Source organism: Anomalospiza imberbis, chromosome 1 (genome assembly GCF_031753505.1).
Source record: "Anomalospiza imberbis isolate Cuckoo-Finch-1a 21T00152 chromosome 1, ASM3175350v1, whole genome shotgun sequence".
NCBI classification, from domain to species: Eukaryota; Metazoa; Chordata; class Aves; order Passeriformes; family Viduidae; genus Anomalospiza; species Anomalospiza imberbis.
This window is the reverse complement of record NC_089681.1, coordinates 110,225,421-110,251,544: the sequence shown is the minus strand read 5'-3', so window position 1 is coordinate 110,251,544 and position 26,124 is coordinate 110,225,421. Positions and strand designations below refer to the sequence as shown.

The 26,124-nt window shown below is 39.7% G+C and overlaps 1 protein-coding gene across 1 annotated transcript; it reads right to left on the bottom strand.

Moving 5' to 3' along the window:
- Positions 1 to 314: 314 nt before the first annotated feature.
- ABHD5 (abhydrolase domain containing 5, lysophosphatidic acid acyltransferase) lies at positions 315 to 25,655 on the bottom strand. The gene is made up of 7 exons (XM_068205818.1): positions 25,495 to 25,655; positions 11,676 to 11,761; positions 11,028 to 11,400; positions 7,485 to 7,639; positions 3,308 to 3,419; positions 2,602 to 2,788; positions 315 to 566 (listed from the first exon to the last, which is right to left on the bottom strand). Exons 1-7 carry the CDS (start codon positions 25,623 to 25,625, stop codon positions 477 to 479), a joined length of 1,134 nt encoding a protein of 377 aa, XP_068061919.1. The 5' UTR covers positions 25,626 to 25,655; the 3' UTR covers positions 315 to 476.
- Positions 25,656 to 26,124: the final 469 nt, after the last annotated feature.

Below are 26,124 nucleotides of genomic sequence, written 5' to 3'. Positions count from 1 at the left end.
AATATTGTATATGAAGTTCTGGGTTCCAAAAATAAAATACATATGCAGTTTCATATTCTGGCTATGAAACATCAGCTAAAAAGTACAAACGTTCATAAAGAAACCAAATTGCATTTTGTACATTGAATATCTATTGATACAGTTCTCCATGTTGGAGAATTCAGCATTTTTAGAGAGTTCAAAATGTGCAAAGTTCAATTAAATTTTGAAGAAAATTCCAGTTTCAAAAGTTACATGTAATTTTGTACCTGACAGGACAATTAAAAAAAAAAAAAAAAAGCTGTACAAAGTTAGCTTCAAACCTCTTCATTCCCCCCAAAAATAGGCACTCAGTGGTTTAAGTGTGCAAATGGCTTCTTAAAAGAAACAGTGTGCAAACAGAGCCTGTTCCATTAGCTCTGCATTCTTTAGTGATTTCCTAGAGTATTGCCATTAAATGCTATCTACGGTATGACTTTCTAAAGAGCAGAGGACATTCAGTCCACAGAGTCACAGATGTCTTTCACTTTCTTGTTGAAGTCTTCAGGCTGATCAGCGTACACGTAATGACCTGCACCGAGGATAGCCTGGAGGATAAAGGTGAAGAAGCATGTCAATATCACAAAAATGTAATAAACAAATAAATACTGGGACAGGTGAAGAACCTGGCTTTTACACATTACCTAAGAGTTGGCATAATACAACCTAAAAAACACTCTAAACATAAGAAGTACCAAAATATTCTTTCCTTGTAAAGAAACTTTCCTACACAGGAAAAGAAAGCAAAACTACTGCTTATGCAACTGCTCACCTTGTTGAAAAAAAACCCCACCACAGAAGTGTGAACAAGCCACTGCACATCAAATTTAGCAGATATATACGCCTTGCATATCAAATTTCTGATGCATCTTGATTCCCTTCACTCTCCACTCAAATAGGCTATTTCTAGAATTTGTTATTCTCTGTAAAAATGCTACAAAGTAAACTGTCACTACTGTATACAGCAAAGGTATTTGACCTGTTTTCTATTTTACAGTCAATCCAAAACTAATCTTTAAAAAAAACCTATTTTCCCCTCCCCTCCTTAAAACACCCTCTCTTAAGTCTCTAACCAAATCTCCTACAAGTATAGCTGTTACTGTGTTAAAAACTCCCAGAGATTCAAAGTAAAAATTACTTAGGAATAAATGCATGTAACAAAACCACAGAATCTCTGTGCATTTTACCATGCATGGCACTGCCAGTCCCAATCTTGGTCTCATTAGAGCCCTTGCCCTCCTATGGGTTTTTGAGCATGCCTGCAATTTTAACACTCCAATTTACCTTTTAGAACCTGTATGTGGCTTGGCAAAATTTTAACCTGGAATACAATACCATTTTCCACAGTCCCTTCTAAAAGTCCCTGACCAGAGTGGAAAAAATCTCCTTGCATGGTATAAGCTTATCCCAGCAATATATTATACAATTTTTAACAGCGACTTTCTGTTACAACTCCCTCTCTCTCTGGTTAAGCAGTTAAGTGACAATTTCAGTCTGGATGTCAACATTTATTAAATGTATCTGTGCTCTTTATCACAGCTGATACAGATACAGTTGATACGCTCTTGAAACAGCTGGATAACAATGTCTTTTCTCTGAGTTCCAGCTCTAAATTCAGCTGTATCAAGTTATAAAATTTCATGTGGGTGACTTATTATAGTATACGATCAACATTACATATTGTACACTTCTGTCCAGATAGTTCCAGACATCAGCAACATCACGGCTGGTGTGTTCAAACATTTTATCACCTCACAGCATTTTAACATGTATGCATATTCAATTATCACAGTTAACTGATGTGAAAATGTGTGAGGAATACTTTTAAATTAGTTTGCTTTTATAGAAATCAACGACGAAATATGTAGTGTGCACATCCATATCAAGGTCTAAGTACACGCTTTTTAAATGACAATATCATACCTCGAAACAAAAATGTCTTCGGTAGTAAGACAACACTAAGTATTTTTTTAATGAGTTAAAGAAAGATGCTCACAAGATCCTAAGCACCAGGTACAAACCACTCTCTTATCAGAGGAACAAATGCATTACATAGACAGATGAAGAGAGTTTGTGCGAGCCTCCCTACTGTCTTATATATATACATGGAAACAGCAGCACTGGTGTGGTTTGAAACACAGTGACCACAATACCTACTTCTATTAGCAGGCTGTAGAACAAAACAAAGCACCACCTTGCTCACAGATCTAGTTTGGCTTCTAGTGCTACAGTAAGTTTTGTTCTTAGCCTGGGGACTCAACACTTTTGTCCAGGTTTCCTCTGATGTAACATTTGTTTTCTTTCTCTCTGTTACAGAAAACAGAACTTATTACCCCAGGCACTAGATCAAAAGTGATACCATTTCCACAGCTGGTATGAAAAAACAGAGTCATAGAAAAAACAGAGTCATAGAATAGTTTGGGTTGGAAAGAACCTTAAAGCTCATCTAGTTCCACCCCCCCCTGCTTGGGCAGGGACACCTCCGCACAGACCAGGTTGCTCAGGGCCCCATCCAACCTGGCCATGTAGATATGACTTAAATCCACACAAAAAACAAACAACTGCTTTAGAAGTCAAACTTACTATTGTCTTCACATAGGAATTTGGTCTCAGAGACTGGATAGTGCTGCCAGAATTGCCATCTATACATGAACGTGCTCCATAGACCACTGTGATAGGAATGTCTCGATCCATTTGTGAAATCCGTTGCAGCATTGGCCTTTTTGCCCATCCATAAGGAATCGTCATGTTCTTGAAAGCTGTTTCACCACTTCAAGGCGTTCAAAAGGGTAAAAACAATTTCAATTGCCATTGGACCTGCTTTTTATCTAAAATAGAGTATCCATGCCTTTTGGTAGAATACAGTACACGACGTTGGGATATTTCACAATTAAGAAAAGTAAGTTCCAAAGTTTACATATAATTTGCAACAGGAAGAGCCCATGTTTTTGCATGACTGAGTGTAGCACTTAAAAGAATGAAATGCCTTATTTTTAAAGAAATTCTTCACACATTAAAATTCTCCAACAATTATTTAATTAAATGAAATGCCCGAACTCTCACAGAATTAACACAAATTGAGAAAAAATATAGAATTAGGATACTTTTTATATTTATCAGTATCTGGAATTCAGAAAAAGTGCAATGGTACCTTTTTCTTGAATCTAATAAATGCCACCATTAAAAAAAAATAGCATGCACACTGCTGCCATGGCCATTGGAGGGAGTAGCAGGAACTCAGTAAACGAACAACAGACTTCAAACCATACACTGGGAAATTCATACTCACCTGGGTGACTGTACATTGCAGTGATAGATATATTCAGCCACAGTGTTATCATCAAACATTGATGAATATTTTCTTTTGAAATCTGGTCTTAAACGTTGAACAAGGCTTAATCCTGTTAAAACAGGAAACACTATTAGAATGGGAATGTGTATAAATTACTTTATCAGATTGCCTAATGCTTTTCATTAGAGCCCTGAGAACACATCCCCTTGAAACTTGTGGCTTCTAAACCTGTATTTGGTTTTACCATTTGCATGTCTTAGGGAAACATAATGGAATTACACTTAACAGAAATTAAATATAAATACTGTAAAGAATTGTATGCTGCCCCCCTCACCAAATACACATAGGGAATGTTTGAGTAGGGTCACTACAGCAAGACAAGAAACCTACAATGGGGACCAGCCAAAGGGCTAAGCAGTGTCTTTTTGTCACCAGTTTAGTCTCACATGATACCAATACGTTCTCCTTGTTCTGGCAGCACTGGGTAGGTTAAATGCACTACATTTTCCAGGACCAGAAGGCACTGTTGAAAAAGCTGGGGTGTTTTCTTGCTTAAGTCTGTCTTCTCCTCTTACAGAACAGTCTGCTTCTGAAGCTAGTTCATCTAACTAGTGTGTGACTGAAAGAAGTCCATGATGAAAAACAGGTGTAGAAATCTTAACATAAGGCACAATTACTGGTATAAATGAAGAGATTTAATGCTGAAAACCATTGTCCTTATGCTCTCCTGACAAGCCAGAAGACAAGTGAGTCTTTTCAGGGGCCAGTTCAGACCTTCTAAATTTAAGAGTCTTTTCTGAATAATTTCTCTAAGGAAGAAGCCTCTTATACATTGACCAGATGGATCTTTGGGACAAGAGCCTCGCCACAAGGCTAATCTTAGTTTAAGACTATTAGTCATCCCTAATATCTGATCTAAACTTTTCCACTTGAAGTCATTACCCCTGTCCCATCACTACAGACCCCTGTAAAAAGTTGCTCTCCAGCTCTCTTGTAGGCCCCCTGTAGGTACTGGAAGGCTCCTACACAGTGTCCCCAAAGCCTTCTCTTCTGAATTCTAACTCTTTCAGCTTGTCTTCCTAGGAGAGGTGCTCCAGCTCACTGATCATCTTCATATCCCTCCTCTTGACTATCTCCAAGGGGAATGCCTCCAGCATTCTTATATTGGGGCCCCAGAGCTGGATGCAGTATTCCACATAGGGTCTTATGAGAACAGAGTAGAGGAGGAGAATCACTTCCCTCAATCTACTGGCCACACTGCTTTTGATGCAGCCCAGGATGTAGCTGGCTTTCTGGGTTGCAAGTACACATTGCTGGGTCATTTTGGGCTTCTCATCAATCAACACCCCAGGTCCTTCTCTTCAGGGCTGCTCTCAATCTAATCTCTGTTCAGAAGTTGTCAGGATTGCCCTGACCCAGGTTCAGAACCTTGCACACAGCCTTGTTGAACTTCATGAGGTTGGCATGGGCCCACCTCTCAAGCCTGTGGCTGGCATCCCTCCCCTGCAGCTTGTTGTCCACACAGCTTGGTGCCATCAGCAGACTTGCTGCAGACACATTCGATCCTCCTGCCCGTGTTACTGACAAAGATGCTAACAGCCAATCCCAACAGTGATCTGTGAGGAACGATACTCATCACTGGTCTCCATGTGGACATTGAGCTAAGTGTGACTACTCATAGTTATGTTTCCTCTTTTCCAGACTGTAGGAACTTCATACTGTTGATGATCTATGCAATTATGATGATGTCACTTCTTCCCACCCAGTCCTGGGCAAAGGCCTGGTATTATTTATGTAGACCTTGTCACAGTGATCTATGTTTTCGTAACCTGAAGATTATTGCAACATGCCCTTACACATGCTTTAAACAGATTTAGAAAACTAATACAGTGCAAGAGAAAATAATTCCCTTATGAAACAGTGATTTAATTCCCAAAGCAATGAAGATCTTGTAAAAATCTGGCAATTGGCTTTCCTCTGTTTTCTCTACATAGAGTACAATTGCTGGACTTCTTTTCCTGTGTGTTTGGGTTTTTTTAACACAAGTGAGCTCAGCTGGCTTGGAATAAGAGTACTTGGGAAAAAGAGACTAATTCTGTGCCTTGCCCTGCTATCAGCAGAGAGGTCGTGGCAAGAAGTGTTACCAAATTTTAGAATTCCCTTTCTGTTTTGATAAGTGCTTTTACTGTGGGTCCAATTCCAAAACATTTTTCCCCTGGGAATTTACAGGAGAGAATGAAACAAGGATTCAAGGCACCTTGGAACAAATTTTGGAATGAAATCAGACTGTAAACCACTGTTGTAGTATTTATTGAAGAAATTCTGAATTGTTTGGCTGATGTTTTCCACAGTGTCTATGAAAATACTGTAAGAAATTCTAACACTGAAGACACAGATTTCCACAAAAAGGGTGTGGTCACACTGACATTTCTGTTGTCGTGAGGAATTTTCAGGCATCCAGCTCTAGGAATGGAATTCAGAAATCCAACCTAAGCACCAAACCGTGAAACTCCTGGATGACTGCTCCAGTTAAGTGAAGGAAAACATGCAAATCAACTACCTGGAAACCACTCAAAGAAAAAAATATCTCTGGATTCCAGTTTTAAGTATTCGCCTGTGGGTCTGATTAAATATCCATGTGGTACTACTATGATATCCCAATGAACTTGGCTCACATTTGAACTCATACCTTTGAATAAGAACAACTGGCTTTAGAGTAAAGTTCAAACAGTTCAGTTCAAACAGGGTTCAGTTCAGTGCCTTCATCAGGCTAGGTCTGATGTCTACTTGCAGCACAGTGTTTAGACCTACCCTTCTCCAAGAACTAGGTTTCACCTGTCAAGAACTTAAGTTGGTGATGGAAAAACTTTTTTACCAGTGCAGTGAGGAACAGATGAAAAAATTTTTAAAGGCATTGCCCTCCACAGCATCCTATAAGCAAGGCGAGGTGTGGGGACACCTTGCCACGACAGAGTCTGCTTCTGCAGCACTTCACTTATTGCTAAGGAAGACAGTTTCAGCTTTGAATTTTCCCATGTGGATTGATTTATGCATGCTCTTGTTATTGGATAGAACACATTAAATCAGTGCATGTCACTCAATATTTTCCAGGTTGTTTTGTTAACCAAATTAGCATTTTACTTTTAAAAAAATCTGTTTGTACAAAACACGTTGCTTGTCTGAAAAACTACACTTGTCAAACTATTGAAAAGAAACAAATCAGCATATGTAGCATATTGAAATATATATTCTATAGAAGTAGATTTAGGAAACAGATGTGGTTTAAATGTAAACAATGCCTAGAAATCTCACGAGTTTATCTTCAGACTGAATACCGAAAATGAAGAAGAGGTTAGTTAATTATATTTGTGAGGGATCTGAAGGATATATTTTTCCAAGCCTCTCCAGAAGATAATTCAGTAGCACAGAGAGTAACAGATAGATAACCTCTTTCTTCTCTAGAAGGAATAGCTATAATGACTTTTAGATTTCATTACACTCTTCTCCCCATTCCCCACATGAACTAAAATCCCAGTATTTTTGGTCAGCCCTACCTAGCCCTAGTATTAGCATATAGAGTTTATCTACCATTCCATTAGTGCTGTTGAAGAAATGGAAATATGAACTGCCACCATAATGCAGGACACCAATGAGGCCTCCAAGATCCTATAGTAAGAAAATGGCTAATCGAAAGAACCCAGTTTCAACTTCTCTAAACTCAGGCCAAAGATTCTTGCATTTATGACAGACTGGCTTCTAATGTTAAGGGAATTTGGAAATCCCATTTGCTCATCAAACTGGAATTAGAAGGGAAGCTAAATGGACTGTGACCAGAGGCAACCAGAAAAAAACCTTTCACATTCATGCCTCTTTGTCAGGGCTCCCCAACAGACACCTGCATAATCCACCTCACTATAACTGAAGCCTGTACAGATCATATGTACATATGTACAGTGTAGCTTGCTGCAGACTATCACACTAGTGCTTCTAATAGCAAGAGTTTGCCTTCTTTCCTAAAGAGTTCAAACTTTCTTCAACCTCTCCCACTTTCTCCTCCAACTCTTTCTTCCATGGATGATACAGCCTTGCAAAAAAGCTTATCATAATGCGTTGTCTGCTTCATGTTTATGTTTAACCAAAACAGAAATGGTATTTAAGAGTAGCTAAAACTCACCAAAGGGTCCTGCTATTCTTAGCCCAGCTAATGGATTAAATGGACTCAATATAGCTCCTAGTGCTTTGATCCAGATTGGAATTGGTCTTTCATGTTCAGCATTGTCAGGCCTCTCTGGAAAACCCCATGGCTCCACTAAGATAAGATGCTTGACCCTGTTGGCAAAAAAGGTTCAGCGGTTTAAAGTACAGTAGCTTTTCTTTAACTGAGCATGATGAAAACGTGCTATCTGTTTTACAGATATATACATACAGCCTACTTTAGTCACTTCTATCACAGAGGCTTATTACCTAGTTTCTGACTCATCAACCGTTTTGATTTCAATTACTAATTAGAGAGTGAATTGCACCTAATCATATGTATGAACCAGAAACATGGAAGAATGTGTCACAAAGAGAAACTCAGTATATTACAGATACCCACCATCGCAAACATTTGAGAGATAGTCTTGTTTCTGTTTTTAAAAATAGCCTAATCTAAATGCTCAGTCAATGTTATTTGCAGGAGCAGTTTAATTTGACAGAAACGAGGATAATTGCATCTGTATCATTAAAGTGAAGTTTCTAGAAGTCTAAGATCTCTGTTCAAAGAAGAGACACAATTTAACTGAAAAATCATCAATGTAAAATTTGAACTGAAAAAGGCAGAGTAAAACTAGCAGTGGTCTTCCAAATTTATTGATTTTGGGTCATGAAAGAAAACATCAGAGAGGCAATTTGTAAAATTATTACTCAAAGGAATATCAGTACAGAGAGCATTCTAGGAGTCTCCAGCACATGCAACTATTGATCATTTCGTGCTGTGGGTCCCCCTCAAGCAAAATTCTAATTCATCCTGGTAGATTAGAATTGTCCCTTTCCCTTTAATTGTCCCTTTTCTATTTAATTCCATAATAACACCTACTCTTACAAGTCCTAGATTGTGGCAATTTCTGGGAAAAAGTGATGCTTAACTGTAGTTTTCCATTTTAAGATGATTTTCCTTTTCAGCTTCCTCATTATCGTTCTCTACAACTACCTGCCAGGAGGTTGTAGCAACATGGGGGTTGGTCTCTTGTCCCAAGTAGCAAGCAATAGGACATGAGAAAATGGCCTCAAGGAGGTTTAGATTGAATATTAGGAAAAATTTCTTCACTGAAAGGAAGAAATTGGAATGGGCTGTCTTGTTCTATCTGGTCTAGTGGGATGTGTCCCTGCCCATGGCAGGGGGGTTGGAACCAGATAATCCCTTAGGGTCCCTTCCCACCTATACCATTTTATGATGCTATGCCCAAGGAAATGATTGAGTACCCATCTTTGAAGGTATTTAGATGTGTGAATGCAGTGCTTAAGAACATGGGTTTAGTGGTGCACTTGGAAGTGCTGGGTGAACATTTGGACTAGATCCTAAAAGTCTTATCTAACCTAAATCCATCTATGGTGTTTATATTTTTATCTTTAACTTTTTACCTTTTTAACTTTACTTTTTCCTTCATTACTTCCTTCCCTATTAAATCCGTGAGATCATATATTAACACAGAAGAGTTCATAGTGCCTAAAATGATGCTAGAAGTGATCTCAAAAGTTATTTCTAGGTTATGATCAGTTGGGAAACCAAAAAACTGTGCTTGGAATGAAGGGTTGGAAAGGATTAACATCACAAAGACATTTCTTGATTGTTGGCTCAGATATGAGCATACTGGCACCCTGCAGCTAACAGCAACAGTAAGAGAGGACAGGGTAGAATCTAACTGTACAAACCAAGCAGGAGAGATCAGAGGCACAGCAGAACAAGCCATGAGGAGCCATTCAGGACAGCCACACACTCTGCACAAACTATGGCATTAAGTATAATATGGCAAACAAATTAATAAAGTATCCTTTGTTTCATGTTTCCTCTCTTAATACTTTCATTCCTGTTTGGCATTTCTCCTTTTGGTAAACAAGCCTAAAACATAATCCAGGATAATGGGAAGTTGACCATGAGAATCACTTCCAAAGTAAATGTCCGCAAATTGCGCTATTTGAAAATCACGGCCCACTTCAAGTTGGCAATAAGCTAAATGGGAATCTTCTTGGATTAGTAGCCTCGGATTTTCCATGGACTCTGGTACAGTGTAGCAAATTAACGGATCATCTATGCTTGGAGAAACAGATCTACTTTCCTAACAATATGTATCCAGAATCCCTTAAGCCTCTAATGCATTTTTAGATAACCTGGCTGAAAGCTGTGCTATATTTATCACTTGATTCAATGCTCCTCTAAGACCCTAACAGTCAATTTGTTATTTTGGTGGTCTTAGTTTAATTTCAGAGAAACATTAGTAATGTGAGACACAAACTGAATCATTGCCATATTAATTAACCCCAACTTAAGCATAGTGAGGCATAAAAATAAAGCACCACTTTTGATGTAAGTCAACAGTGGGCAAAACCAATATCTCATCCCAAAGGGTTAGGACAGTGCCATTTATAGATACTTTGGAAAAAGAGGTAAAGAAATTAGAAGTGATCCTTACAAAAAGCTAACTACAGTTAGCTAGAAGTTGGTTTAAAAGGATAATAGGTTTGTATCTTTATTGCAGTTCTGGATTTAGAAACACATCTACTTTCACACATTTCCAGCCACTTGTGCTAATTGTTGTCCATTTAGAAAGAAAAAGGCAAAGTGTTTTAGGGAAAAACAATGCATGAAATTACTTCAAATATATCCAAGTGAAAAAAAAAAGAAACAGTAAAACTTGACACGAATAGAAAAGAATAAGATATGTTTAGTAAAATTTACTAAATAAAGAATTTACTATATGATGTGGAGAGTTAATATTCAGTTTTTCATAGGAGACCACTAAATGTATCCCAACAAAAAGCACTGCCATTTTTTGATACAGAATTGCCTCGGTTGGTGAGATCCTAGGTCAGTTATAAAGGGACTTATAACCAGATACATAAAAGAAACAAATTACTACTTTAAGGGGAAAACAATGTATTAACTGTTGGACAAAACATGGTGCAGAAAATGCTGATGATATAATTAGAGAACTGCTGCAGATGGGTTGTCTTACAAAGAAATATGAAATGGCATACAGACAATTTAAATCAAAGAGTCACTAAAATAATTTTTACATCATTCTGCTGGCACCAGGCTGACTGCTGGCATATAGGCATAAATTACCTAGAGGAATTATATTCAGAAGTTTCAATGTTATCCATAAGAGTGGGAAGTTTGGCAGAAACAGGCCTATTTTCCCTTCACAAAACAATCTTTTAGACAAAAACATTCACCCATAAATATATTCACTGCTATTTCACCATGTAACATGGCAAGGGGTTACTAAACTGAAGAGGTACAGAAAAGTATACAGAAAATCACGTTTACCATATCTACCTACTTCCTTCACCTGGAAACAAACCACACAATTAATACATTAGTCTTAGAATTCTGTATAATTTCTTTAAAGCATTACAGTCATCTACATAAATATTATCTATAAAGAGCTTGATGAAATAAAATCTATTTAAAATCAATAGTCAAATACAGAAAAGGAATCCCTTTATTTTCACATACCTTGATGGATATTTTAAGGAGTAAGCAGCAGCCAGGAATCCACCTAAGTTGTGTCCAAGCAAAATCATTTTTTCTAGCCCCAACTCCTTTCTCCATTCTTCTATGGATTCCACAAACTGATTTTCTGCTTCCCGAGCATCAGTGTCAAAGTGTGGTCTACTGCTACGTCCAAATCCCAAGAGGTCGAAAGCATGAACGGTCCTGTTCTCACAGAGGTCTTCAAAGTTGAGAGCCCACAGTCCAACACCTCCTCCAAACCCATGCAGGAGAACAAGTGGAGTTTTATTTGAAAGGTCTGGAGAGAATGTCAGTGTCCATATTTTATTTCCATTAGATATATACACGTATCGTTTATTGTATATACTTGCAATACCTGGAGAAAAAAGGGGAAAAATTGGGTTGCTAGACACATCTGACAAAATATAAAGTACAAACTATTGAAACCACTGTTTTAAATAGGGGCTACTTTCAAAGGAGATAGCTTCTAATCAAATATCTACATAAGTGAAAAATAAAAATGTAATTTTAAACCTGTTTATTTCATCACAGTGTAAAAAACATACTGAAAAACTTCTCTTATTATATTTAATGTTAATTTATAAAAAAATATAGTTATATATTTGAAACTTACAAAAACCAAAGACTTACATTTTAGCATTTTGTCCTCAGCCTCTTTAAGGTGTAGCAGTGATGTGGGACACCAGGCAGGAAGCCAGCTGAATAACCATCCGAACCTACAACAGCAATACAGAATAAAAATGTCTTGAGCAGCATGGTAACTTTTGGCACTGATTCTTTGAAGACCTTTCTTTTGCTGCTCTTCATAAGACAGCCCATATTAAGCAGACCGTGTAAAGAACACTATTTTTGCAGTGGGAGGGAAATCATTTTTTCCTGACTTTATAAAAAGTGGCATCACAAACAGGGGCATTCTTTAAAGGGTGAGCAGTTTTTCCACTATGTCCTCCTATCACAGCATACTGATCTGGAGACACGAACCCTCGCATCAACCCAACAAGCTTGGCAAGATATGCAACAATCACTGGAGTTTCCAGTCTCCTCTCAAGTTCCTTTGGAAGTCTGCCTGCACATGCATAACCTTGCATGAACCTATTACTTCCAAAAAAGCAGTAAGCTCTGCCCTCACCAGCCTAACCTGAACTGATTATTACTCTAAATTTAAAAAGTGAAAAATAAGCAGGTTTATCCTACCAAGGAAAAAACCTAGGACTTTAATTATGAACTTAGAAACAAAGTCCCAGAGGAAAAAAACCCAGCAATTCCCTCAAAAGAAGCTGCTTTTCCAGCTGTCAGTTACTATCTTGGTACTGCCAGCTTGACCATGAGAGCAGGGGAATGACTCAGCTGGCAGCACTGCCTAGCCCAGTGCTGCAATTTGGTACTGCTCTTCCTGGGTGCTAATTTGCCCCTCGTTTTTAAGACAGAATCTTATTTTTCCATCTCTCATCTGGCATTGAAGTGGCTTAGACTACCAGTGCAAAGCTGCCACTGCAGGACCATTTCTCACAGGGAAGAGGATGTCAGTCACCAAATCAACTCTCTCTAGCACTCTTTTTCTACACTGAACTGCTTTTCAGTTAGTTACACAATTTTCAGGACTGAACACTGAGAGTATTAGTCATACAACAACTAATGCTGAAAGACTATTAGATTACTAACGTCCAGTTTTTCAGTGTGCACAACACATCAGTAATAAATCAAAGATCAGGCCCCACAAGTTCTTTACTCAAAGCATCTTCTCCACACATTCTAAGGGACTGACCTACTACAGCTGCATAGCTCCTTAAGTTTATGATATGACACAGACAGTTTTCTGGGAATGCACAATGCAACTGCAAGCACCATTTTTCAGGTTCACAGAAACCTGTGAGAGGACATTTAAGAAAAAAAAGCCCCAAACCATATCTGACCAGAACAGATTAATCATCCAATCACTCAGGCCCACTGCTATTCAGTATTATTTACTCCTCTACACTGATATCTGGCTGTTCTGTAAATAACCTTCCTGACCCACCACATCACTGGAATTATTATAAGGAGGAACCATGGGAATTTTTATCATTTTAACTGAGGAGCTGGGAACAGGTGGTTGTACGTCCTTCCATGCCATGTGCTCATGCTATCCAAGAAATTAAGGAATTTAGCACCTTATAGGAAAATGGGAATCCAAGTATTCTGCTTCCACATTAAACTATGCATTTATTTAAAAATATTTATGTTATTTATTATATTTATTTATCTTTAAGAAGTTAAAGCTGGGACAAGCCAAAAGTAATTTCACCTGCAAGTAACCGTGAAATCCGAGTTTAACAATAATGCTAATTATGTCCAGTGCAATGAATTCCTCTGGTAAATTATTAAACTACAACTAGGTCACCACTCTTCTGAGTCAAGCTTTCTGTTAGTTACATGCTCAACTAGGCATTTTCATTCTTAACTCTTGGGTCAGAAACAAAACCAGTCACTATTTCCCCTAAGCTGAAACTCTGTGTACTGTTTCTTCTCAGCAAAACCACTAAATCAGCAAAGAAAATACTTTAAAGATCTTATTTATTTATTCACAGAAATGTAAAGCTGCAACATGCCAACAAGAAAACAGTGCAGGGATATGGCCACAATGAAATAGAAGTGACATCTACAGATAACAGTCCCAGAATTGTATTTCCTAGTCCTAGGGAGGCACCTGGATACTTAGGAAAATTATTTAGGAAAATGTATCAGAATGGTAAAGTTGCCCACTCCTTCTTTTGTTACTTACAAGAACTGTTTACAAATACTTAGATTTTAATTCAGAAGAGGCATTGCATACATGTATAGTTTGATGAATACAGTCAGCAAGCTGAAGCTTTAAAATTAAAACTATGTTTGCAATTCTGTCCTGTTGTACTTGCTGAACTAAAAAGATTAAGTAGTGAAGGCTCTCAGGCAAAAAAAGTGAGCATCTTCTAGAAATACTATTTTAGGAAGAAAATATTTAGTTACCTATAGTCAAGACTTAATCCTTTGTTTGCCTCATTCCAAAAAAGATTTACCACATTGCTAGATGTTTTCCACACTTGAAGAACAAACATTTATTTAATCTATTTGAATATTTTTTCTGATAACTTTGGAAGGCTATAGTTGTATCATTTCTTTTGTACATATGTGCTAAATGTGTCTTCTAAATGCACACAGGAACGTCCATTGCTTACATGGTCTGTCACTTTTATTTCTGTGATATAAAGCTGTAAGTGCTACATAATGTCAAAAATGAAGCAATAGACCTTTCAAAACAGTGTGCACACCAGCAATGGAGATGAGTTATGAAAGAAAACTAAAGATTCCAGCAGTAGTTCCACTTTGTAGGTGAGCTACCCACTGCCAGAAGAGGCAGACCCCACACTGCTCTCATCACCCACCACTTCCCTTACACTCTGTTCCCACCTGTCTTTTTGTAAAAAGTCAAGAGCAGAATCTTGTATTTTGAGGAGTTAGGAGGTCCACGGGCCTCAGCTGTTTGCTATTTCAGAAAGTGGGAAATAAATCTACCGGCAGCCTGCATTTTTGTAATTTTTTACCAAATGCACTTACAGGTGTTACACACCAGAATTTAACCTGTGTATGTTTGTGGCCATGTAGTAACACAAACCAGCGTGCACATGCATGCTGAAATAATCAATAACCAGCAGCAGGGCAAAGCATTGCAGAGGGTGATTCCTTGCATCTTCAATTTGGGGTTAGTTACATTCTTCACATCCGTCTGAAAACGTCTGGAGTAACAGAGGCTGGAAAAATCAGAGGCTAGCAGGTGGGGTGAGGGGGCTGCGGGCCTGCCAAGCATTCGAAGAAGTCACCCTCTTTGCTGACAGACCTCCAGACACTTCTTTTAACACATCTAGGGAAGGAGACCAGAAGGTAAGGGAAAGCCCTGGAGAGACACCCACTGAATGACCTTAATGAAAGTCAAGATCATTAGTGTGAGACTAGATGATTAGTGGGGACTATCAGACGCCTATATTGATGATTAAATACAGTAATAAATAATGCAAACAAAAGGGATACACACACAATAATCTGACAAAGTGGAGCTGCAACCACCACGTGCAGGGGCCAAACCACCACACAGGATCTAACACATTGGCTGGTTGGAGCAAGTGCTCTGAGACCCTGGTTGCAAGCATAAGAAAGGGTAACAATAAATAATTATTTCTGTATTTTGACACTTACTGAGTGAATTAACATTGTGTTATGTGTAGCTCAGGATAATACTGCTTGTCCTTAGCTGCTTGAATGTTAATTTGAATCAAGATCTTACTGTCAGCACCACTTGAATTGCCTGAGGGTAACTTTCAAAAGAACTGAGAATCAAATAGAGGCAGAGGTACAGTGAGCCTGTCCCATCCATTCACCTCCACTACTCAGATCAAACCAAATGAAGAATGTGGCAAATTGCTTGTACCACCAGTTTTGGAGCTTTCTGTCAGCTCCATTAACCCTATTCGGCTTGGTGAGAATTGACTCCATGCAACACAATTAATGGATCTGCAGCCAGTTACAAATTTGACATACTCAAAAAAGGTTGTGAAAACTTAGATACTGAAGAATTGAAAACATATATTCCAATAATGAGGTATGTACTGAAACAGCTGAACAGTCTATTTGATATCTGGCTTGTAGTGTGGATTTAAAAAATGGAAGCTCTACCATATAATATTCAGCAGAAATTGCTTATAACTCTATCTAGGAGATATAAATGTACAGAAATGGAGCTCATTCTCTCACTTTTCGAGCATATGATTTACCTACATTGGAGTTATACGAATGCACAACTTACAGATGTAGTAAGCTTGAAATCATTCAATGGAGGCATCTCCCCACATACACCAGCATTGCAGACCTAGCTGTCCTGACCTGTGGAAAGTCTCTGCAGAACAGCAAACCAAAAAACCTGGGGTTTGCAAACAGATTACAAAAAGGTAACAGAACTACACCAAACCAGAGTAAACTAATACAATACCATTTGCTACATGATCACCTGCCAAAAATTTCTCACCCACCAAGACTGGACAAGCAAAATCCTTTCTAAAGTGTTGAATATAAAATCAGCTTCTCACTAAGAATTTTGATGTTAGTATGGTAATCAAAACTCCCAGAACAGACCAAAAACCATGCAGCAGTGACAGGAGTGTGGAGAACATATTTTCCTGTCACAAAATTATTTGAACTTCAAAATTACATCAGTAAGGAAGCCAGTGCTCAGGTTATACAACAAATACACAATAACTTGCAAAGGAAGGATTATGGGAAAGTAACTGAATGCCACAGCAACAGAGCTGCACATCTGTTTTCTTGCACTCAGGAAACAAATGTATTTAATATTTGTAAATGAATTTTTGCAGACAATATTGCAAACTAACAAGATTTTAGCTAGGGAGCAAGCTCAAAAACTCAAAAAGCTGAAACACTGAGTGAACTCATTGGTAAACTACTTCAAGCTTTACCATTTACCCTTAAATCTTCTTAGAATGAAGTTGATCTCTCAAAAACCCTAACCCCCTCCTCTCCTGACTCTCAGAATTAATTTCAGCCATTTAGAAGTAAGGAAAGAAAAACAAATTAATGAAGAGGATTTGGTGCTGTATCTGCCCAGCACCAAGAGGAATGGCATTAGGATTTTCAGGGTCTTTCAGCTGACAATGCAACTATAAGCACCCAGCAATTCGAGCTAGCTCCCATTTAAGAGACTCTTACACTGTAACAGAAAAAAAGCAAAGGTAAACTATCGAAAAGACAGCTCAGATTCTACCCTCTTGTTTATGCATAAAGTATTTTTGCAGTATTGTGCTAGCAAAGGAATTTGAGATTACCAATATGTTGAAATCTAAATATAACCAACATGAAGTTCACTCTTCTAAGGTCTTAAAAAAACCTCATCCCATAAAAACACCATGTTACTTCTCACAACTCATTCAGCTCTTTCACTTGTTACAGTAATACTAAGAATGGGCAAAAAAGGAAGAATGAACAGAAGCATCTGTTATTCATAACTGCTAAAGAGGTCAGTATATCAAATTTATGGCAAAGTGTCAATCTGAAAAATAAAACTGTTTTACTATAATGCTCTATAAACACTTTACAGTTAACACAGGATGAATGCTTAAGTGAAGTAACTACAGATACCCTTTTATAATTTTCATTATCTCCTTTTTACTGCATGCTTTCTGCATTTTCCTCAGCATCAGCAGTAGTCTACACAAAGCTTAAGAGTACATAGGATGGTTTCTTCCACCATCAACACCACTAAGTTTTCAGAGCAAATTCTATATTTGGTTACTAAATTTCAAGTTTATGGGTAATAACCCGAAACAATAAAAAGCAAAAGAAACAGTCAAGGATGACAAAGTCAAACAGAACTTTCTGTGTCAAAATGTCAGAGAAAAGTAACAGGCTCATTTCTATCCATGACAGAATTGAGTTACCATGAACTTTTCCTTTCCCATTTAGTTAATTTAATAGCCTGCAATATGAGAATACTGGGTGCTGTTTACATGACTGATTATGGCAAGAATCGATCCTTCTTTATTAAGGGTTACCAGCAACACCACCATGGCAAAAACCCCTAATATGAAAAGAAAAATATTTTAGTAATCACTATAGCCAAGGTCCATCTTGTGGCTGTTCTTTGTGCCAGATCTGTGAAATTCAGGCATGAAAAAGGCACAAAAAATTATTTTAAACCAGATAATTATGGTTTAACCCAGCTACAGAAAAGCCAGAAAGTTAACCAGCAGACCTATGAACTACCAAGGTGGAAAGACTGTGAGTCAAGGTGGAGGACACCAAGCTTTAAAGTCAGAGCTGCCACTGACAGACAGAAACAAAATCATGACATCAAGTCCACATTTAACTAGGCAGGGATGTTTCTGCAGCAAGGCTCAGGATATGATTTCATGAGAACCTTAAGAGCATAAGCAATTTTAGGAGTCCTTGAAGTCCTTCATTCCTGTCCCTAAAGTGCAGCATGTTCTTTCATGCTTATGTCTTCAGAGAACAGTGAATATAGTCAGACTCATTCAGGCATACACAGTAACTGTTGTTGTGAAGGCTGTACATCCAGGGACAAAGCTTCTGCACTTCTATCACAATAGAAGTCAGATGTAGCATCCACAACAATTTGAATGAGAGGTTCCTAGGACAAAACACTTCTGGCAATTGCAGACTAAAATGCGGAGAAGAAAAACATTCCACATTTTACTTTCATTGCATGAACAGACTTAAAATCCTCAAGGAAAGACCTTGAAGTGCATACTAAAGAGGCAAGACCCAGAAGCAAGTATCAGGAATATAGTATGGGAACAAAAAAAACTCTTTGCTTTAAGAAATGTCTGTTTACCATTTTCATGAGGAGACAAAAAAAATGGATGAAATCACTGTCAACAGGTTAAAAAAGGGTAACAATTTTTTTTTTCCCAGATGACATTATAACCCTGCCCATAAAGTTCTGTTTAGATGAGTTTTGAGCCAAGATGTTCCATGCAATTAGATGTTGTGAAACTCTTGGATACTTCAGTAATGTTAAAACAGAATGTTTTGAAAACCTCTGCATAATATTTCTAGGAAGTGTAACATACATCAGCCCCATTCCAACACAAAACCCATGATAGGTTATTGCAGAATATTGCTCTACATTAGGGTAGAGGTGAAAACAATGCATTCCTCATGTATTTACTGCATCTTGAACTCTGTGTTCAGAACATTCAACATCAGAATCAATATAAAAATTCAGAAGCAAGTTTTATTACTGTTTTTATCAAAATTAACTATCACTTAGCGAAATTAACTTGAAAATGTACCTCATGAATGTGAATCCATAACCTATGAGATTTTCTGGCTATTTTAGAGATATTCAAGTTTACTGTGACTATTTTAAGTCATTTGAGCAACCTGATCATTCAAGAAGTGGAGAGGACCTAGAATTCTGCTCCCTCCCATGTCAGGCCTCAGACACAGGTACATCTTGCAGTACAACTTCACTATTGCAGCCCCCTCCCCCTTTCTTGAGTCTGTCAGCACTGCCATTTTTTTTTAAACCATATGTATCCTTTTTTCTATGCTTTTATAATTTCTTCCACCCACTTTCTAGCTATACCCAAAGGTGTCCATTTCAGGGCAAGTGCTTTTTCAGTATGTTCCACAAGAATGAAGTTTACCCATGGAGTGTTACCCAAGCCTGCAACCTGCAGTGCTCATACTTCTTACAAAGAAGCTGTGAAAACACCCAACTCAGTTTCACGTTCTTATTTAAAAGCTTTAAAAAAAAAACAAAGAAAAAACATATTAGCAACTACATACCAAGTATGGCATAACACAGAATTCAGAGATAAAGGTGCAGAGGAGAAGCAAGAGGGAAGCTGCACAGCTCCACTAAAACTCCTCAAACTTGTGACAGAGACCATGGGTTAGGTACCACAGAGGTCCTACCTCTGCCCCCTCCACAGTAAACTCATGTCCGATACAACAAGGCAATGCCACACATTTCACGTGTTTTTACAAACAACACACTGCATATTGCAGTAAGAATTTGTGAAGAAAAACATAACTAAAATTAAGGAAATGAAAATTTCCTCTTGGTGCCCCTCAGATGTTATTCAACTTTGTACTGCTTTTATTTTATTCATACATCAACTGATGTACTCCTGCTGCCCTTCAGATATTGCATGACTTCAACCTTGCTTAATCCTTGTCAGCCTTCTCATACCTACCATGCCAGCAGCCCACATTTCAGCCTGTTCCCAAATTCCATCAAACTGGACAAGAGCAAAGCACACATGCAACAGGCACCCCTCACTAACCCACACCACTGCCCACCCACAGTCTACCCTCCTTCTCTTTTGGTAAAATTCCATTGTCTATCGTGCACAATTTAGATCACAACATTAGGAAGTGAATATTTTCATTTTTCCATAAGGGCCCATATAAGAACACAGATATAAGACTACCTAAAGCATATGATCACTTCCCTCAACTCCAAACATGCTATACACAAACCCCACTTGTACACAAGTATCAATACTTGCACTGATCAATCAAGTATTAAAGTACACAATGAGGGTTGTTTCACTGCAACTCATTAGAGCAGCTTCTATGATCCTTCTGTGTTCCTTTATCATAATCACCTAAGGTGACAAAGATGTCAAAATGCAAGAACTGGTATTCAACATTTTGGACTACCTATCCCCATTCCATTTTCTGGAAAACCTAAGAGGTGCACAACCTTTTTGACAACAGACTATTTTTTCTACATGCTTACACCACAAATGCTTTAGATGTCAAGGAAGTGCAAGTAGTCTTAAAATAGTTAAGAAGTTAAATGGGTCTAAAAAGTCATCACATCAAAAGTTCCCTTATGGAAAGGTAAAGATGTAATTAAGAAGCTTTTGGTGTCAGTATGACACCAAATTACTAAATATAACCAAGAAAAAAAAATTCTACAGTGGTCTGTTAGAGCTCTAACCCACCCCATTTCTGTATTTTGCCATTTGCCACACCCTTCTCTCCCTCACTTCACTATATGAGCAGACTTCTCAATGGCAACAGGCGCTCTTATATCTTCTTTTAGAGAATGCATTTTTTAATGCTTGTGTCTTCCCCTTCCATAGTCTCCTACCATCTTGAGATTTCTAGTACAACACACTCAGAGCACCTTCCTTCTCTGCCATTCCTCACCATGTCACCATGTGTTCTTGCTGCCACTTAAAATCCTCCTTCTACCCTCTTAACCTTATTCCAGATCGACCTCATTCCCTTACACAGCTTTACTGACTCACAGATCTCTCTTCTCCACTGACCTCTCTCCTGCTGCTCAGCTTCTCATCTGGATCTTTCTGAGCCAATATAAATGCAGACACTCACCTTTCCTCTCATGCCCTCTTCTCCCTGACTGTCAATACAAACCATGTACAAAAAAACTATCCCAAAAGAATGTCAGAATTGCAAGTAAATACTCAGAAGTTATGAAACACAAGCATCAAAATTTCCTCAGCAAGAAATCTTAATAAACCACTATATAAAAGAAGAGACTTTTTAATAGTTTGTCAGCTGGGAGAGTTGTTCAGAGTCTCCCACAGAAGTTCAAAACAGTCAGAGAACCTCCAGCACACAAACACTGTCCCTTTGAAAGAGGAAGGTCTCTGACTGGGCCTATCATCCCCCAGCAGGCTCTAAAACAACTTTTCATATACCTAAATACATACAATACTGGCTAAAAATTGTGTACTCCAATGACCAATAGTCACCAGCACTATAGCAGCCCCACAGCCGATTGAACCTCTAGAGTTATGGCTTCACTTGTCACGTAGCTTAGCCCCATTTCCACTAGGGCTAAGACCCTCCCCTCCCCTCACTTCTACCCCGGCAACTTCTGAAGAAGTGTCTTTGTTTGATACTTGGAAAGTGGGGTTATGAGCATCTTTCTTCTGCTACCAGAATGAGAAGATAGCCCCTGTTACATTTTGCCATCTTTCCCACTCTCCCTTTAGTCTGCGTAAGGAGAAATGAGAGATCTTGATGAACACAGACCTTCCCTCCCCAAATTCATACAAGCACCAGAAAACATTAGAAATAATCCCATAAATGCCTGAAAACCTGCTCATACAAATACCTTCTGATCAGTTCATGTATATAACACAAAAGGCTTTAAGTATTGAAGCTGTGACTGACACAACCCTGTCAGCCAAAAAGACAAAATCAAAAAAGAGGAAGGAAATTACCTTTAACCTTTTTCCACATCGTTTCCACACCGCACTTACATCTCACTCTTTAAAAATGCAAATTGTAGCTACCAAACCTGCGTTCAGTCACCTGCACTACAAGAAAGAAGAAAAGTAAGCAGGACCCTGCTTTCAGCAGCCTACCCACTCAGTTTGCTTTAAAACCTAGATCATGTAACCAGCAAAAAAATCAGGCAAGAATTCTGAGTTGAGAGTGTCCATTCATGCTGTAACACTGTGAACCATCCTACCAAGGAGAAGACACAAGCTCTATCAAGCCTAGTAAACTATTCCTCTTTTATTAATCAAACAGCTCACTTCAAAATTGAATTCTGTAATACTAACAAGCTTGAAGGATAACACAAAAATAACTGTGAACACTGGTGTTAGAGTGTATGTCTTTACCTTTACTCCAAGCCACTATTTTGTGAGACTAAAGGCCACTTACAAACAATTTGATGTGGGCTTGTAACTGCAGATGCCTTAAAGTTTTGTTTTAAAGAAAACCATTCCACTTATCTCAGAGGGAAAAAAAAAACCAGTATTGCAGTTTGGGGACCTTTTGCTGTATGTATACATACATATAGTAGCTGTTCTTCCTAGTTATACTACAAGCCATAAGCAGTCTTGCTGCATCCACCGTGAATAAGTGAATTCAATACTGGCAAAAGGCTCTCACCAGGCTGCCAGCCTCACAAGCAGAAGTCTCCATCTAAAACCTACACAGAGGAGGTCCAAGGCTGTAAACATGTTTGGAAATCACTAGCAGGTGACATGCTAACCAAGCAATCACTGGCACTGTGACTGCTAAAACATTTGTTTAGTTAATCTTCTAATTCAAAGTTAGGACAGGGCCATGAATAGTTTTCATGAATATTTTTCAGCTGAGATCTTCCAGAAAGTAACTGAACCACTATTATTCTGTTTTCACCATGCTTTGCACAGTTACCAAATTGCAACAAAGCAAGTGTGTTGCTTAACAAGTTGAGTCACACTATTGTTTTCAAAGCAGATGAACTTTGCATTTATTCTTTGTGTGCACCTGTCACTAGTAATTTAATCTAGGGGTTTGATAGTATATTGTAACTTCCTATCACTGCCACAGCATTCTAAATGAAAAATCATTTAACATATTTCTCTTGTTTATAAACCTCCCCTGGGTACTGAGCATTGCTTGACTTCAAAACATGAACAAATGCTAATTTTAATTATTGCTAGAAACTAACCAATAAAAGCACTAATATTTTAACACAAATGCACTTTTTGAATCCATGGAAAAGGATGATGATATTTTGTTTTTAGAAGTCTTTAGTGAATTGGGAGGCTTACTCTGAAAAATACCACATCAATGTCTAATCGTTGAGAAGTTCTGAAAACCAACACCCCTTAAAAGCCACCCAGTTGTGTAAACCACACGAGAAACTTGCAGCAATCCTCTTGAAAATTCAGCCTAACCCTATGTCCAGATCAACCGAGTGTTACGATCCTGCAATCCTGAAAGGCAACTCAAGTTGAAGGTGCTTGGCACTGTCTCAGCAGCACTCAGCACTCTGTGTGATCAAACCAGACAGCTAATGCAGTTCAGGCTAATGCGCTGAATGAACACACAAACAAAACAGGCTGAGCCAGAGCTATTTTAAGACTTGTACTTAGAAAACCTGTAAACCAGCAACAAGAAGCTTTACAAACTACTTGTATTTAAGACCGTGAAGGGGTCAGGAAGAACACAGAACCAAGAAGGGTTTGTAGTTTCAAGTGGGTAATGTTGCAGAGGTTGTGTGGAGGTGAAGATTCTGGGAAGCTATTTTAAGTTTGAGGAAGGGAGGAGAGTGCAGAGTTACAGAGTAGACAAAACTGCATAGCGCTTTGAAAGGGAACCTTTTGGAGTTTGCATTTGAAATGAGAATGCTGTGTACATATGGTGATAATGGCATAACAGGGAATTTGGAAAAGAGTGATAGTCCAGATCTGGTCAGATTGAGCTGACGGAGCAGGAAAATATGAAAATGAAATACCAAAATCCCAAGCTGGAAAAAGGACTAAAAAAAGAACAAGATTGAGGATGGGGGTAGTTTTGAAAGATAACAAAACAGACATGTAACATGACAACATGAAAATGGCAATATATTTAATTAAGAAGTCATGAATGCATGGCATGATTTTCATGCAAATAGCTGAAGAATTTTAAGCCTGATTTCTCAAAATAACACAAGACTTAGTTATGCAAGAAGGGAGATGTAGAAGAAAAGGCAAGAAATTAGTTTCTGAGGACTAAGCAATCAGTAATGGGACATACCACCTAATATTTAAAGCATAGAGAAAGAGGAAAAATTAATGTAAACAATGCATATAAAGCATATTTACACATCTGACAGAAGGAATAAAGCATATGTATGACTAAAGTAGAGCTAGATATATTCTGATAGAGCACTGTTTGGATTAGAACCATAAAATATGATGGAACAAACTGTGAGGTAAGTGACCAGCAGATACATTAAGTACGTTTGGTAAACAAACTCAGAGATACGATGACTGTATTATTCTACAGGGGCAGACAACATACTTGGGGGCAATTAAAGGGTATAAAAACTGGTCTGCAATGGAAGTTTAAGTGTAACAAAAAATAAAGCATACATTAAGAAGGCATACTTGAGTAAAGAACATGCGAATTGAACAGATCATTGATTAGTAACTGGTATACAACCATTTGAATGTACACACACAAAAGATATAGTGAGGAACTATGTAATTTCAGGCAGAAGAATGATTATTAGCCATAATAAAGTAATATATCAAGGGTGTAAGTAGTTAAAAACAAGTATTAGAGACACATGTTAAGAATAGGGTCAGGGTAACTTATGCCATAGGAGTTATTTCAGTAGATGTGAATACCTTGGCACAGTGAAAGAAAAGAAAAAGTTAGCAGGGATAGCACACAGTACTGGAAAAGTTAGAGCAGCGGTCTGTGCTTATAATTTATACATGTGCTCTCATCTCCCACTTATATAAAGTATAGAATGATGACACAGAGAGGCTGACAAGTGTACTGTCTGCTCTACATCAAAGTGAAAATATAGAATGGATGGAACGAGAAGACGGGGTATCTGTATGCACGCATAAAGCCGCAGAGGCACACAGGAGCACGGGCCAGCACTGCATACAGCCGTGTGACCTCTGTGGCGCAAAGGCAAGGGTGGATGACAGCTGGAGCGCGTACATAGGCCAAAGCCAAGCGGCAGAAAAGGACACGCCTGCAGGAAGGTGTGCAATGACAACAGCCGGCCAGCCACGGCGGAGCTCCACTGCAGAAAGGGAAGCAGCTGGGGGACACGGGGCTTGCAGGGAGCCGGCGGCAAACCCTGCCGGGAGCCTGCCCGTGCCAGAAGGCGGGAAGCCATGGCAGGAAGGCGGGCTGCGCGGCAGGAAAACATGGCAGGCAGCGTGCCCACACTCCGGGGAGCGCCCGAGCGGCGATGCCGGAGCGCGGCAGGGCCGGAGCGGAGCGCGGGGCCCGGAGGGCGCTCGGGGAGGGGGGAGCCCACGCAGCCCCCGGCACAAGGGCCGGTCGCCGCCGCGGGCAGACGGGCGAGCAGCACCCGTGGCGGCACGACACGGCCCTGGAGCCACGAAAGGCTTCCTGCCGCCGTCCTGGACACCCGCGGAGAGGACAGGGGTTATTCCGCGGCCGCTCCACTCACCCTTCGCTAGGAGCCTCCTCCTCGGCCATGGCGGCGGCGCGGTGGTCGGCAGCTGACAGCGGCGGAGGGGCGGCGGTGGCGGTGGCCGGCAGCGCAGCGAGGGACAGCGCGACGGCGGCGGCACCGGCCATCACGCGCTCCTCCCTCTCTTACTCCCTCCCTCCTGCCCGCCCGCCGCCCGCGTCATGCCCGCGGAACCACCCACTCTCCCGAGCGCCGCGGGCGGGCCCCGGGGTGTGAGTGGGCGTGGGGCGGGCGCTGGGCACGGTGCCCCACAACGGGAGCGGGCCCCGGGCGCTCCCCAGCCGCCCGCCAGCGCCGTGGCTGGGCCGAGGCTCCCGTTGGTTGGCTCCTGATCCCGGGATGGCGGCACAGATGACGCCCGTGCAGAAGGGCCGCGGCTTCCCGGGCGCGCAGAGGGGCGGCGGCTCTGCCCCGGGAGCGCGGGGCCCACGGTGCGTGTGTGTGTGTGTAGGCTGTGCTGTGCACACTGTACACTGTGCAGACATAACTGGGTACACACCGTACACACTGGGCGTATTGTGCATATCTACCCCACCGTGTTCTCACCGAGGGGCGCACAGGGGGGACACAACACCAGGCAGTGGCATTGGAGAGGTGGCAAAGCCC